Here is a 16,780-nt window from a genome sequence, read left to right on the forward strand (position 1 = left end):
CTAAATAAATACAAAAAAATTTTTTAAAAAGAGAAATGTTTAACTGTACAAGGTAAAGGATATTAGTCCTGAAATGCATGAAATGTATGTTCAGCATTTCTTTAGTATAATACACCTAACTTACTAGTGACTTGTTTGTTGAAAACCTATCTGCTCCCATCTTTTATGTTGTATAGTTGATTTCATCTCAGGGCTCACAGATTCCTCATTTTCTTCCTCAGGATACTTCCCTCCTCCATCTTTTTTCCTCTTAGTCATGAGGGGGAAAATATGATAGGGATACAGTTGTATCAAGGAAATAAATAGAACACTGAATCTAAATGTCTGGAAAGGCATATGCTTTCCTTCCATTTTTTATCAGTTTTTTCATTTAAATTCCCTTAATAAATTTTTTCAGAATATTTTTGAGTCTTCTGATAAATCATTTAAACTCTTGGAAGTTTTATTTTGCTCATAAGGAAAGTTTCCTCATAAGGAGGTTGAAGCCAAGTGATAAGACTTTTTTAAATCCAAAAATTTGTAAGAGCTAATGTAATCTATTTTTATTGTTTTGTTGTTCTGCTTCACATATTAGTTAAAATACTATTGTTTTTATTCTTCTTCCTTTTGGATGAACATATCTACTGTATTATGTTAGAAATTAAACATTTATTTTAAAACTTAGCTATGGAAGAATAACTCTTTTTAAGATTAATCAAGGGGACTTTCCTGATAGTCCAGTGGTTAAGAAACCACCTGCCAATGCAGGGAATACTAGTTCAATCCCTGCTCCAGGAAGATCCCACATTGCACTGAGTAGCTGAAGCACATGAGCCAAGAGCCCGTGCTCAGCAGCAAGAGAACCCATGCAGTGAGAATCCTGTGCACAGCAAGAGAGAGTAGTCCCTTGTTTACTGCAAATACAGAAAGCTCACATGCACAAAGACCAAGTGCAGCCCAAAATTGTTGCTGTTCAGTTGCTCAGTCATGTCCGACTCTCTGCCACCCCATGGACTGCAGCACTCCAGGCTTCCCTGTCCTTCACCATCTTCTGGAGCTTGCTCAAACTCATGTCCATTGAATTGGTGATGCTATCCAACCATCTCACCCTCTTGTCATCCCCTTCTCCTCCTGCTTTCAATCTTTACCAGCATCAGGGTCTTTTCCAGTGAGTCAGCTCTTGGTATCAGGTGGCCAAAGTATTGGAGCTTCAGCATCAGTCCGTTCAATGACTATTCAGGACTCTCAAGAGTCTTCTCCAACACCACATTTCAAAAGCATCAATTCTTCAGCACTTAGCCTTCCTTATGGTCCAGTTCTCACATCCATACATGACTACTGGAAAAACCATAGCTTTGACTATAGAGACCTTTGTTGGGAAAGTAATGTCTCTGTTTTTTTTTAATACACTGCCTAGGTTTGTCATAGTTTTTCTTCCAAGGAGCAAGCATCTTAATTTCACAGCTGCAGTCACCATCTTCAGTGATTTTGGAGCCCAAGAAAATAAAGTCTATCACAATTTTCAATGTACTGCCGTGAGGGTGGTGTCATCTGCATATCTGAGGTTATTGATACTTCTCCCAGCAATCTTGATTCCGGCTTGTGCTTCATCCATCCCAACATTTCTCATGATGTACTCTGCATATAAGTTAAATAAACAGGGTGACAATATATAGCCTTGATGTTCTCTTTTCCCAATTTGCAACCAGTCCATTGTTCCATGTCCTGTTCTAACTGTTGCTTCTTGACCTGCATACAGGTTTCTCAGCAGGCAGGTAAGGTGGTCTGGTAATCCGATCTCTTTAAGAATTTTCCACAGTTTGTTGTGATCCACATAGTCAAAGGCTTTACCATAGTCAATGAAGCAGAAGTAGATGTTCTTCTGGAATTCTTTTGATTTTTCTATGATCCAATGGATGTTGGCAATTTGATCTCTGGTTCCTCTGCCTTTGCTATATCCAGCTTGAACATCTGGAAGTTCTCAGTTCACGTACTATTGAAGCCTAACTTGGAGGATTTTGAGCATCACTTTGCTAGTGTGTGAAACGAGTGCAATTGTGCAATAATTTGAACATTCTTTGGCATTGCCCTTCCTTGGGATTGGAATGAAAACTGACCTTTCCCAGTCCTGTAACCACTGCTGAGTTTTCCAAATTTGTTGGCATATTGAGTGCATCAGTTTTAACAGCATCCTCTTTTAGGATTTAAAATAGCTGGATTCCATCACCTCCATTAGCTTTATTCATATTGATGCTTCCAAAGGCCCACTTGACTTCATACTCCAGAATGTCTGACTCTAGGTAGAGTGATCACACCATCATCGTAATCTGGGTCATTAAGATCTTTTTGTATAGTTCTTCTGTGTATTCTTACCACATCTTAATATATTCTGCTTCTATTAGGTCCATACCATTTCTGTCCTTTATAAATAGATAATAAATAACTAATAAATTAAAAATAGATAAATAGCCAAAATAAATAATAAATAAAAATAAATTTTAAACCTTAATCAGTTTGTCATGTTTGAGCTAGGACTATTGTATCATATCTCCATCCCGCACTTGAGTGCCTGCCTCTGTAATGAACATTTCCAGTTGAATGATTGCTGAAGCTCCTCATTCAAAACATGAATAAATCACTCATTCCTCTCTCCCTGCCCCTTGCCTCCTCCTGTTCCTCTGTTTTCTACCTCAGTCTTTATCATCTAATTATTCAAGTCAGACATACAGATCTCATCTTTAAATTCTTTCCCTTCCCTCCAAATCCAATTAGTCACCAATCCCCGCCCCCGCCCACCTCCCCCCCACCCCCCGCAGCCACACCATTTGGCATGTGGGATCTTAGTTCCCAGACCAGGGATCAAACCCACTCCCCCTGCAGTGGAAGTAAGGATTCTTAGCCACTGGGCCTCCAGGGAAGTCCCAGTCACCAAATTCTAAGCAAATCTATTTAATGAAGTATCTCATCAATTACCTCACTAGTTTAGGTTCTTAGAGTTTAATCAGGTATCCTATTTCATTAATACACATACAATAGTCTGTAAGTGGTTTTCCTCCCTCTAATTGGACACCTTCATTTTTCCCCCCACACTAAAGTCAGTTTTCAAGAATGTAAACCTAAATATTAACAAGAGGTGGCAAGAATACACAGAAGAACTGTACAAAAAAGATCTTCATGACCCAGATAATCACAATGGTGTGATCACTCACCTAGAGCCAGACATCCTGGAATGTGAAGTCAAGTGGGCCATAGAAAGCATCACTACGAACAAAGCTAGTGGATATGATGGAATTCCAGTTGAGCTATCTCAAATCCTGAAAGATGATGCTGTGAAAGTGCTGCACTCAATATGCCAGCAAATTTGAAAAACTCATCAGTGGCTACAGGACTGGAAAATGTCAGTTTTCATTCCAGTCCCTAAGAAAGGCGATCCCAAAGAATGCTCAAACTACCGCACAGTTGTACTCATCTCACAAGCTAGTAAGGTAATGCTCAAAATTCTCCAAGCCAGGCTTCAGCAATACGTGAACCGAGAACTTCCAGATGTTCAAGCTGGTTTTAGAAAAGGCAGAAGAACCAGAGATCAAATTGCCAATATCCGCTGGATCATCGAAAAAGCAAGAGCGTTCCAGAAAAACATCTATTTTCTGCTTTATTGACTACGCCAAAGCCTTCGACTGTGTGGATCACAATAAACTGTGGAAAATTCTGAAGGAGATGGGAATACCAGACTACCTGACCTGCCTCTTAAACCTATATGCAGGTCAGGAAGCAACAGTTAGAACTGGACATGGAACAACAGACTGGTTCCAAATAGGAAAAGGAGTACGTCAAGGCTGTATATTGTCACCCTGCTTATTTAACTTATATGTAGAGTACATCATGAGAAACGCTGGACTGGAAGAAGCACAAGCTGGAATCAAGATTGCCGGGAGAAATATCAATAACCTCAGATATGCAGATGACACCACCCTGATGGCAGAAAGTGAAGAGGAACTAAAAAGCCTCTTCATGAAAGTGAGAGTGAAAAAGTTGGCTTAAAGCTCAACATTCAGAAAACTTAAGATCATGGCATCTGGTCCCATCACCTCATGGGAAATAGATGGGGAGACAGTGGAAACAGTGACAGACTTTACTTTTTTGGGCTCCAAAATCACTGCAGATGGTGACTGCAGCCATGAAATTAAAAGATGCTTACTCTTTGGAAGGAAAGTTATGACCAACCTAGATAGCATATTAAAAAGCAGAGACATTACTTTGCCAACAAAGGTCCCTCTGGTCAAGGCTATGGTTTTTCCAGTGGTCATGTATGGATGTGAGAGTTGGACTGTGAAGAAAGCTGAGCGTCGAAGAATTGATGCTTTTGAACTGTGGTGTTGGAGAAGACTCGAGAGTCCTTTGGACTGCAAGGAGATCCAACCAGTCCATCCTGAAAGAGATAAGTCCTAGGTGTTCATTGGAAGGACTGATGCTGAAGCTGAAACTCCAATACTTTGGCCACCTGATGCGAAGAGTTGACTCATTGGAAAAGACCCTGATGCTGGGAGGGATTGGGGGCAGGAGGAGAAGGGGACGACAGAGGATGAGATGGCTGGATGGCATCACCAACTCGATGGGCCTGAGTTTGAGTAAACTCTGGGAGTTAGTGATGGACAGGAAGGCCTGGCATGCTGTGATTCATGGGGTCCCAAAGAGTTGGTCACGACTGAGTGACTGAACTGAACTGAACTGAAACCTAAATGTATTACACCCCTTCCTTTTCCTTCAGAAGAAATTTCAGATTCCTGGTGTGACATGAGGATGCCACTGAAGTTTACAAAAGTAAAAACCAGAATCTCAAGTTAGTTTAAGCAAAAGCAGAACTTATTGCCCTTCAAATCTAAGAAGTCCAAATAATAGAGAAGACTCCACATGGCTAGATCCAGGACTTCAGTATTTTCAGGGCTTTCTCTAGCTTGGTTCTCTCCTCCTCTGAATTTATTTTTTGTCTCCTTCTGCAGTTTGCTCCGTAAGTCCTGGGACAGTGCAGGCACTGTCAAGTTTCTTCATTTTTTTTGCTCTAACCCAGAGGTAAATTCAACAGATAAGTCCCAGGAAGGGCACTGATAAACCCCGCTTCAGTTACAGACTCAGCTGTGGGGTGCAGAGTCATTCTCCAGACAATACGGAAGAGGAAGGAAGTGCTTCCCGAAAAACTGCATGTTGGGCACACCTCAGTCCACTGTATCTGTCCACCTACCTTACCACTAAGTCTCTTGTGCTTTGATGAAAACTCTAAACCCATAGATCCAAGAAACTCAGTGAACCCAGAGCAGGAAAAACACAAAATCATACCAAAGCCTGACATCAACAAATTCTCAGCAAACTAGGAACTAAAAGAACTTCCTCAGCCTGATAAAAGGTATCTGTGAAAAATGTACAGCTAAAATTGTACTAATGGTGGAAGACTAAACACTTTCTCCTTAAAGTTAAAAATAAGGTTTCTTTTCAACGAGGATTAGAACTCCTGATCAGCACAATTTGGCAAGAGAAATAAAAGACATTCAAATTGGAAAAGCAGAAAGCAGAATTATTCAGAACATAATTATGTAGAAGATCCTAAAGAATATACAGAAAATAGTAGAACTATTAAACAGAACAAACTGCTAGAACTAGTAAGTTTAGCAAGACCACAGGATATAAGGTCAATGTATATAAACCAATTCCAGGGCTTCCTTAGTGGTTTAGTGGTAAAGGATCTGCCTTCCGATGCAAGAGACATGGGTTCTACCCCTGGTCCAGGAAGATCCCACATGCCACGGAGCAGCTAAGCCTGTGCGCTGAGACTATTGAGCCTGTGCTCTAGAGCCTGGGAGCTGCAACTATTGAACCCACATGCTGCAACTACTGACGTCTGCAACCCTAGACCAAAAAGAGAAGCCACTGCAATGAGAAGTCCATGCACCCCAACTGGAGAGAAGCCCCCACTCTCCACAACTAGAGAAGAACCTGCAGCAATTGAAGACTCAGCGCAGTCAATGAATATATAAATACATAAAATTTTTTAAAAACTGCATGTCAATATACCAGCAGCAAGTAGTCAAAAACTTCTAAATACTCATTTAAATAACATTAAAAACCATAAAATAAGATTAATTTTAACTATATATAAGCCCTATACATTGGAAACTGAGATAGTCCTGGAAGAAAGTAGATAAGAAATATGCAACACTCGTGGATTGGAAGAATAAACAGGAATATTAACCATGAATTCTCATGAAATGCATACATAGTGCATTGCCAACCAGATTTACAGCACACTTGTAGAAATGAACAAGCTGATTCTAACATTTATATGGAAGTCAGAGGTCCTAGGATAGTGAAAACAGATTTGAAAAAAGAAAACCTGAGAATACTGATTTCAAGATTTTGGTATAAAGCTACTGTAATTATGATAATGTGGCATTGGTATATCAATAGAACAAAAGGGTACAGAAATAGATGCACATGTATATGGACAATGCATTTTCAACAAGGTGCCAAGGTAATTCAGTAGGAGAAAGAATAGTCTTTTCAATAAATGGTGCTGGAACCATGGAATATCTGGGAGTGGTGGTTTAGTTGCTAAGTTGTGTTCAACTCTTGTGACTCCATAGACTATATCCCGCTAGGCTGCTTTCTCCATGGATTTCCCAGGCAAGAATACTGGAGTGGGTTGCCATTTCCTCTTCCAGGGGATCTTCCTGACCCAGGGATCAAACACAGGGAGCTGCAAAAACTGAGCCCTCAAGTCACACCTGCTGAAGCCTATCCACCCTAGAGCTTGTGCTCAGCAACAAGAGAAGCCACCGCAAGGAATAGCCCATGCTCTCAACAACTAGAGAGAAGCTCATGCAGCCACAGAGACCCAGTGCAGCCAAAATAAATAATTTTTTAAAAAAGTCAAATATCCATTGTTTTCACATATTGTCACACTCAATGTTTTTATCAGTGTATCTGTTCTCCTGTATAATCATATCCTGAAAGAAAAGGACTAGAGTCCATCCCTCTTGACACCATTTTTGGTGAACAAAATAATTCAGATGCTAGCAATTATAAAATACACCAAAAAATGCTACAAACTTTATAATGTAAAAGGATAAATATAAGTAAAAATCTCAAAATATTTCCATATGAAGGCAACATGATTACATATCTTGAAAAACCAAGTGAATCACAAAACAATTTGAAAAAAAAACAATTTAACAAGAAAATAGGAGGGCAAAAAAAAAAAAAAAATAGGAGGGCTAGTAACATAGCAAGCTAAATTGACTACAGTGTATTTCCACATGCCAGTAATAAAAATCAGAGTTTGTAATAAAAGTAATCACATGCCTAATAATGAGAAATATTAAATATTTCATTTAGTTTCAAGTGCCATCAATTAACCATTTTTTAATGTACTACCAAGAAAAAAAATGTTGCCAATTAAACTGACATAATGGACTCATCACTTAGAATTTTTTATATTTATTGAAAGATTTTATAAGGTAGAGTTATATATCATTTTCGCTCATTCATGAAAAAAAAGCAGAAGCTAAATAAATTGGTTAAGGTATTCCTCACATGATTTTACACTGATAGACCAACTTTTTGGACAGGGAAGGGGGCTTTATTTTCATTTTTACTGAAATATAGTTGATTTATAACATGCTACTTTCAGGTGTACTGCAAAGTCATTCAGTTATCCATATACATAAATATTCTTTTTTAGATTCTTTTTCATTATCAGATCAATTCTTCTGAATTATTTTTGGACTTACTGATGGGATACGCAATCTGGCAGGATCCTTTATGTCCCACACCTTTGCAGGATATGCCAAGAATGTAAAACCCAGACTGCTCTTACCAGCCATTTCTGAGGGGTTTTGCAGAGGTAACATCCCAAACAATGAGTTAGTCCACTTGCCACTCACAATAAAAGTGAGAAACAGCCCAGCTCAATGTTCCTCACCTATTAAAAGAAAAAAAAAAAAAAACACTTCATCCACCTAGGCACCTGTGCTGTTGGCGTGGGAACTGGGAGTCACAGGGAGCCTCATGAACATCATACTAACACTCTATCTACTGCTTTTGCCTTAAGAAATAAAGTCCTTTTCTCTAACTACAGGCGTCTGACGTTTTCTCTCAACACCATGAAACAGGAGAGTTTGTTAGCTTGTGAGTAGGCTAAAATTCCAATCTTCACAAACCCTGAAAATATCAATTTATGTCCATAAAAATGTTGGTGATGAGGCATCTCTTAAAAGTGTTCTACATTATATTCAGGGCTCCTGTGACCTCAATCTAGATGAATGAGATGTGAGGGGAGGTGGCCTTATGGGAAAGACACTTCTTCACCCTTATGATAAATCCATCAAAAGGATTGTTCTCCCTCTCAGGGTGATTGTGGCTTGCCTGTCTTAAATCAGGGCTTCCCTTGTGGCTCATCTGGTAAAGAATCTACCTGCAATGTGGGGGAGCTAGGTTCGATCCCTGGGTTGGGAAGGTCCCCTGAAGAAGGGATAGGCTACCCACTCCAGTATTCTGGCCTGGAGAATTCCACTGACAGTCCATTCCATGGGGTCTCAAAGAGTGGGACACGACTGAGCGACTTTCACTTTTGTCTTAAGTCATTGGTGTGCTGGGGCCCCTGGGATTGGGTTTTGAGAGCTGACTTAAATTTTCAGGGAATTTTTGAGCTGATTGATGAAAACTTGGAAAACATCATGGTGAGAAAATGTGCACCACAGAAACTGTAAATACTGTAAATCATGGTATCTCCTCTACCTTGTAAAGCAGGTTGTCAAATATTTACCTGTCTCCACTGCTTTAAGTCCTATCTGGCCAATTGGTTAGCCGGGGATAGTACGACATGAGAGGACAGCGTTACGTACTATTAATGAGGCTGCTGAGGTTCCCCTCTAAGTGTGTGGAACAGCAGTTGTCAAAGAGTCTGCTGAGCTAGCACCCAATAGCTTGTGTGTAGACTCTGCGACAGGAGCTCACTTTACATCCCCTGGATGTGTCCTACAATTATTCCATATGCTGTATCTAAAATCATAATCTTTCTCCACTTCTCTTTCACAACCCTACTCATCCTTTAAAGGTGAATCTATGCGGGACCCAACAGATGACCGCTTTTACTTTTATCTTTGTTTAAATGGTGTGTGTGTGTTAGTCACTCAGTTGTGTCTGACTCTTTGTTTAAATGGTAGCTTTCAATATGTTTTTAAACAAACCTTTACTTGAAATAACATAAAGTACACAAATCATATAATAATGTCTTCTCAAAGTGAACATACCTGTTATAGCTACCGCCTCATTCAAAATACAGAACCTTACCTAAAAGCACATGTTCTTTCCTGTGTCCTGTCCTGACAGCCCAGGTCTTGGTATTCGACTTACTTTTCTTTCTGCACTGGTCATCTGTTTCCTTCTGATGGGTTTTCTGAAAGTAAAACAACTTCAATTGCCATTTAAACAAGAGAGAATTCAGGACTTGAAAATTAAAAGGATGCATGTTACGACAATTACTGTTACACTTATCTAAAAATAAGGTACATACCATGGCTGGGCAAGCTGTGGGCACACACCTGCCCAGCCCTCATCTGCCAGGTTACAGGTGTGATGGGTCCACTTTTCCGAAGCAGAGCCTCAAAAGAGAAATCAGAGAATGGTTTCTACTTTTGATGACACCTGTATTCACAGACAGAGGGACTCTCCACATTTCCTGTTATATCAAATTCAAAGCATTAAAGCATGAATATGGGCTTTTGCCATAATGCAGGGACAATCCAGAGAGGACTCAGAATATACATAAGAGGGATACTATCCAAGAGGAAGAAGAAAAGCCCTCTGGCTTAGTGGAAACAAAGAATCAGATATGCCTCTGTCTCAAAATCTCATGGAGACAGTGTTGAAGAGAAAGTTGAGAGCAAAGTAGCTTTTCTAAATTATTGGAAAAGACAGTTCTTTAGAATGCTCTCTCTCTCCCAATATGGGGGTGACCCCAACAGAATAAAACATGGTGACGTGTTATAATTAGAGGAAAGAGCTGAGTCATTATTCCTGACTTGCTCTCAGCTCTTACGTTTAGTTCAAGACACAGAACATTCTCACATGCTCTGGGGAACTTGAGAGCAAGGAGAGACCCCTGTAAAGGCAACAGAATACAGAGATGAAGGGGATGGCTGAGACTTAGGGGGTGTGATTGCATCATCAAAAGAGAAATTAAAGACTCTAGCTACAGACATTGGGTTTCCCAGGTGGTTCAGTGGTTAAGAGTCCACCGGCCAACACAGGAGTTGAAAGCTCGAGAAGATCCCCTGAAGAAGGAAATAGCAACCCACTCCAGTACTCTTGCCTGGGAAATTTCATGGACAGAGGAGCCTGGGAAATCTCACGGACAGAGAAGCCTGGTGGGCTACAAGTCCATAGGAGTCGCAGGAGAGTTGGGCATGACTTGGGACTAAAGGATAACAAGAAGATATAGACACCAGTGCGATAGACCCAGAAGCCAACATCAGACATCCTGAAGAAAGGATAGCTAAGAATATAAAAAATAAAGTTTGAATGTAAACACTCTCTCTCTCAATGCCTTTAGGGCATATAACCCCTCCTCCCACTCTCATTATGAATCCACCTGGTAGATTGAATAGAATGAGAAAAAGACAATCTGCAAGGCACAGCATTTATTTGAAAGAGATTTATCAAAAAAGAAATGGAAGTACCATCACTTGTCAAGGTAAAGACTTTCCCTGCTACATACTGGGTTGGCGGCTCAAGAAGAATCCTTAATTAAAGATAAAAATTTAAACTACATTTGCCTTGTAAAATAGGTGTAAATGTGCCATCTTCTCACTTTACCACAAAAGAAGCCAGCCTGAAGGCAAACAGCAGAGTGACGAGAAGAAAAACAGAAGAGCCCTGCCTGATCAAAACTTGCAAGTTACCTGCTGAACCCCTGGGTTAATGAGCTAATCAACTTTTCTTTTTGCTATATCCAGTTTGTGTGTGGTTCTCTATTACTTACAATCTTTATTAGGTTTAAAGATAAGCAATTTATTAATAAATCAGCCAGTAAATTGAAGTTGGGAATTGAACATAAGATGTCTAATATCTTAAACTGGACTCTTGATCACTGTACCATAATACAAAACTCAAATGTTATTCCCTCTGCTGCAACCGTATCCACTTGTTACTTAAGGACTGGTCCAAGGACCGGCAGAATTGGTGTCACCTGGGAGCTTGTTAGGAGAGTCAATCTTACGGCCCCACCTACCCCAGACCTACTGAATCAGAATCTACATTTTTAACAATATTCCCAGGTGATTTGTAGGTACATTAAAGTTTGAGAAATACTGTTTTACATCATTCTTTTCTTTGGGTTTGTACAGCATGTTCCTTATTCATTGCTAATTACCTAGTCTTCTATCTCCTCACCAAACCTGTGATACCCTTGAAGACAAGAAATATGTATTACTATTTTTAATATTCTAAGCACTTGTGATGAAGACTGCTAATCATCCACCAAAATTATTCTATCAGTCTCACTGGTACACTGCTAATCTGTATTTGCCAGCCTGCTTTGTGGCTAGATGTGAACTGATGATGAAATTCTCTATGCAACATAACCAGAAATACTGTGTACCATCGTACTGGACCCAGATCTCAAGACCTTGGGGATGCTCCCTCCTTTTCCCCTTTCCTGTGACTTGAATCCCACTTGGACATCAGTCTTGATTATGCAACAAGGTACTGGAGAATTACAAGATGAGTATCTCGAAGGTACCTAGATCTCTGAATAATTGTGTTGAGCAGAGCAAACCTAACAAACTAAATCACCTGTAATAGATAGACAAGTAAGAAATAATTGCCTTTGTTCTCTAGGTCACCAATTTATGGTAGAGGCTTTTTGATTTGGTGCCCTAGTCTATCCTAAATAACTCACCACTCCATCTTTTTAAAATAATTCTTTGTTGCTACACTGGCTTCTCTCGAGTTGCATCAAGTGGGGGCTACTCTCTAGCTGTGGTACTTCGGCTTCTTACTGAAGTGGCTTCTCTTGCTGCGGGGCCCTGGTTTCAGGGTGTGTGGGCTTCAGTAGGTGCAGCTCCCGGGCTCTACAGCAAAGGCTCAATGGTTACGGCGCAGCGGCTTAGTTGTTCCACCGCACATGGGATCTTCCGGGATCAGGGATCAAACCCGTGTTTCCTGTATGCACAGGTAGATTCTTTACCACTGAGCCATCAGGGAAGCCACCACTCCATCTTATAATAGACCTCACCTTATAATAATTCCCTTCGTTGGGGGAGAATGGCCTCAGATACACACAGACAAGCAAGCCCTCAGCAGCGATTTCTGCACTATATGATCCCAGCCATAGCTGACTGATCCAAGAGTAAATCCCATATCCAAAAGGCACCACTTGAATTTTCCCTCCAACAGATTTCCAATTCTGAACTGAGGTTGAGAAATACTGGAGCTGAGTCAAGTTCATTAACAAGGATTTAAAGCTGCACTGCACAATACAGAGCCACAGCCACACATAGCTATTTGAATTGAATCAAAATAAAAAATTCAGGGTCTCAGTTGCACTAGCTTCATTGTATGTTCTTATGTCCTGACATGTAATACTTTAGATCTGCATAAAACTCACATTATCAGGAGGGTTGTTCAGAGTCCCAGAATTTCATTTTGGCAGTGTGGTCTACGTTGCCATCAGAAAACCAAACCAAAACTAAGTTACTGGTGCTCTACATTTTGAAATCAACTGGAGTTTTAATGCAGTAGACTGTTTTGGACATGTTTAATATGTTGATTTTAGACTTTATCAAGTGTGTTTGCAAAAGAGGAAAATAAAGATTTATTGCCAGAATCATCAGTTTTTGTAGTTCTTGTTCAGGTGCTCAGCCGTGTCCAACTCTTTGTGACCCCATAGACTGTAGCAGGCCAGGCTTCCCTGTCGTTCACCAACTCCTGGAGCTTGCTCAAACTCATGTCCATTGAATCGGTGATGCCATCCAACCATCTGATCCTCTGCTGTCCCCTTCTCCTCCTGCTTCAATCTTTCCCAGCATCAGGGTCTTTTCAAATGAGTCAGTTCTTTGCATCAGGTGGCCAAAGGATTGGAGTTTCAGCTTCAGCATCAGTCTTTCCAATAAATATTCAGGACTGATTTCCTTTAGGATGGACTGGTTGGATCTCCTTACAGTCCAAGGGACTCTCAAGAGTCTTCTTCAACACCACAGTTCAAAAGCATCAAGAAGGGACGCAGGCGGGGAGGCAGCGGAGGCGCAGGACCGCTGGGAGGACAAGGGCGGGAACCCCGGGTGACCCGGCGGAGAGAAGGACTGGGGAACGCCTCCAGCCTCCCGCCCGCGCTCCCAGCCGGCTCGGAGCAGGCGCACTGGCGGCGCTCGCCCGCGTCCCTTCCCCGCCCTCCGCCGTCGCCAAGGCGTAGGCTCGCGTCGGGGCGGGCAGCTCCGCCCGTCTCTGTCGCCCTCCTTCATCTCAGCCTCGTCGCGCCTTCCCAGCCTCGGACGGGCCAGGCCCTGGCGGAGGTAACTGCCCGCAGATTCCCGTCTTGCACGGTCCCAGCCTCCTGCGCTCGCCCTCCGGCCCGCGGCGTCCTCGGGCTCCTCCGCCCCCTCACGCTCTCGAGTCTTGGCTCGCCCGCGACCTCCCAGCCCCGCCATCCCCCGCCGCACCCAGCCCCCCTACCCGGTCTCCCGGCGTCGTCCTCCCGCCGCAGCATCCTCGGCCTCCCGGAGGCGCGGGGTCGCCCTCGGCTGGCTGGGAACGAAGTCCGGTTCGGGCTCGACCTCGGCCTCGGCCCGGTGTCCTCCAGCTCCTGCCCGGTCCCCGGTGGGCGCCGCGGTGGCAGCTCTCGGGGGTGGAGGGCGGCGCTGCCCCGCGCGGTCCGGTAGGGGATCTCAGAGGGGTCCCTGGGATGCCTCATGCGGGGTGGTCGTGGGCCAACTCCTGTGTGTGACATTGGTGGGCGATAAGTTGAGCGCGGAGGAATGGGCGTGATTTCTCAGGCTCGTCTGTGGTGGAAACCACCGAACAACTTGGATTATTCCTCTGGAAATTGCTTTTGCCAGTGTTTTAAATTAAGATGTAGGGGGGCGGGGGTGGAGGGAAGGTAAAACTTAACCTGTTTCTCCTCCTCACATATTTTGTGTGGTCGAGTTTATCTGTCGTCCATTAACTAATTTGACATGTTTCATGGTTTTATTAGTATCCATCTGTAGGCTTCCCAGGTGGCGCTAGTGGTAAAGAACCCTCCGGCCCATGCAGGAGACTTAAGAGACCCAAGTTTGATCCCTGGGGTGGGAAGATCCCCCGGAGGAGGGAATGGCAACCCTCTCCAGTATTCTTGCCTGGAAAATCCCATGGACAGAGGAGCCTCCCGGGCTACAGTCCATGGGCTCGCAAAGAGTCAGACAGGACTGAGCTTCCAAGCACACACATCTGTAGGAACCATTAGTGATTTTAGTGCCTGTCGGTATACGGCTCAGATAACCTTCGCTCTCTAACAGGAGGTGATTTTTAGAGCTTTAAGAGACAGAAGACCATCCATCATCAAATTCTGTAGGGCTGTCTGTACATCTTGAAATGATTAGCTAGTTTTTTATCCTTTACTTTTTGCCGCGCAGCATGCAGTGTCTTAGACTCCTCCCCCACCCGCCCCCCTGCCCGCATCATACTTGTGGCCCATGCAAGACAACCATCAAAATCAGAAAATCAACATTCATCTGTTACAACCATCTAATCCTCAGTTTCTCTTTCTATTCAGGTTTTTCCATTTCTCCCATATTGTCCTTTATAGTGCAAACATAAAGTTTACAAATTACTGACTTCATGTAGTTGTCTGGTTTTTCTCTTTGGGACTAGTTTTTCAGTTTTTTCCCAACTTTCATAACCTTAAAACTTTTAAAGGCTACAGATCAGTTATTTTGTAAAATATCCCTTGGTTTGGGTTTGCCTGATATTTACTTGTGATTAGATTCAGGTTATGTTACTTTGTACATATGTCATCACAGATGTTTTTCTCCTTTTAACTGTTAAGAGGCAGGTGATTTCCTTTTGTCCCATTCTGATTATTTTCATTTTGATCCTTAGATACAATGGAATCTGCCCAGTTTCTTCATTGTGAAGTGACTGTTTTGTCTTTTGTAATTAGTATTTTATAGGGAGATGTTTTGAAACAATGTAAATACATCATTTTGCATCAGATGTTCAATTTAATAAGTTACTTTCTTATGATAATATGGATTCATGGTTTCCTATTTTAGTCCATGGATTTTTAAATCCATTACTGTAATTTGTTCTGATGCTCAAAGTGTCCTCACTTTGTTCTATGGGATCCCTTTCATTATGGCTTCTGTGTCCTCACTTTTCTTGGCTCCAAATCACTGTGTCAGATTCTCCCACTGTGTGATCATCCTCCCAAGATTCACTCAAGAATGGACCATTCACCCAAGATTATGCTCCTGTCACCCCAGTAGGGCTCTGACAAATAGGTCACGGCCTCTATTGAAACCATCCCCATACCCAGCATGGAGACTTGCTGGGCATCTTTACATCATATTATTTCAGGGCTTCACTTCTATGTTGTCTAGTTTGGACGTTCTTAGAGCTCTGTGGCTTAGGGCAGTTTGACTGCTTATGTGGTGATTGAAGGCTTCAACAGTAATTATTCCAGGGAATAAGGTAGAAGGTGTGGGCGTCCTAGGTGGCTCAGAGATTAAGAATCTGCCTGCCAGTGTAGGAGACACAGGAGATGTGGGTTCGATCTCTGTGTTGGGAAGATCCCCTGAAGGAGGAAATGGTAACCCACTCCAGTCTTCTTGCCTGGAAAATCCCATGGACAGAAGAGCCTGACGGACTATAGTCGGCCAGGCTGTAGAGGTTGCAAAGAGTCAGACACAACTGAGCTAATAAGCGCACACAAACACATGGTAGAAGATGTATTGCCTTGTATGAGCTAGCCTTGTGAAATGCATAGCCTCACTTCCATTTTAGTCTTGGTCAAAGTAGTAAAAAACCACCCAATTTCAAGGGATGAGGCATAGACCAGAGCTCTCAATGAGAGAGAGGAGTGTTAAAGTCATAGTGTAAGAAGAGTATAGGGTAGGGGGTATTTTTGTGGTCGTCTTTGGAAAGATGAGAAAGTAATCACATAGAAACTATATTGTCAAGATATTCTCCAAATTTGTGTTTATTTTCATAGTCTGAGGAATAACTTGTCAAAAAAGCAAACAAGTTTTGCCTAACTATTCAAGATTAGATACTGAATAAGATATCAGCATTTTACCTTTAAAAGAGAGTAAACTTGAGCTAATGAAAAAGTCATTTACTAAAACTTTATGAAAACGCTTAAGATCTTCAGTAAATATTACGTGTTCTTATCTTTTTTTTTTATAGCATCTTGTGACTTTTGACTTAATTGGTCTTTGATATCTTAACAAGCATGGAGATAAGATTAGAAGTTTTGACATCAACTAGTATCAAGCAGAAAAAACCCTGGCCACGAGTCTCCTGGTTGGGACAGGTAAGTTTTTCTTCAGTTGGACAGTATCAATTGTAATATGTGTTAAATGTGTGCTTTGCCTCTGAGATCGAAGAATAACCTTTAAAAAATAAAATAGCGTCTACAGAAGGATCACTTGCCCACTGAGCAGGATTTTGTGTATTTGTATGGTAGGAGGCTGGCAGAGATGGGGAGGGAACCTCAGTCTTTCTGTGGTCTGATCACATTCGTCAACCTCTCTCATCACTCTTTTGCTCCTTTTCT

General features: G+C 41.9%; 2 protein-coding genes across 15 annotated transcripts in view; one reads left to right on the forward strand and one right to left on the reverse strand.

Annotated features, from left to right (window-relative positions):
• Nucleotides 1-7,947: 7,947 nt before the first annotated feature.
• LOC122683648 lies at nt 7,948-13,676 on the reverse strand. Its single transcript, XM_043887435.1, has 2 exons — nt 13,225-13,676; nt 7,948-7,951 (listed from the first exon to the last, which is right to left on the reverse strand). Exons 1-2 carry the CDS (start codon nt 13,674-13,676, stop codon nt 7,948-7,950), a joined length of 456 nt encoding a protein of 151 aa, XP_043743370.1.
• Nucleotides 13,422-16,780, forward strand: part of CPLANE1 (ciliogenesis and planar polarity effector 1) — a 107,267-nt gene continuing 103,908 nt past the window's right edge. For 13 of the 14 annotated variants that reach the window (XM_043887301.1, XM_043887309.1, XM_043887310.1 and 10 more), the window contains exons 1-2: nt 13,425-13,541; nt 16,411-16,537. In XM_043887301.1, coding sequence (XP_043743236.1) covers nt 16,457-16,537 — 81 coding nt within the window. In that variant the 5' untranslated portion in view covers nt 13,425-13,541; nt 16,411-16,456. Of the gene's footprint in view, nt 13,542-16,410; nt 16,538-16,780 lie in introns of all 14 variants that reach the window. The other variant, XM_043887302.1, reaches the window with a different exon arrangement.

Source organism: Cervus elaphus, chromosome 25 (genome assembly GCF_910594005.1).
Source record: "Cervus elaphus chromosome 25, mCerEla1.1, whole genome shotgun sequence".
NCBI lineage: Eukaryota > Metazoa > Chordata > Mammalia > Artiodactyla > Cervidae > Cervus > Cervus elaphus.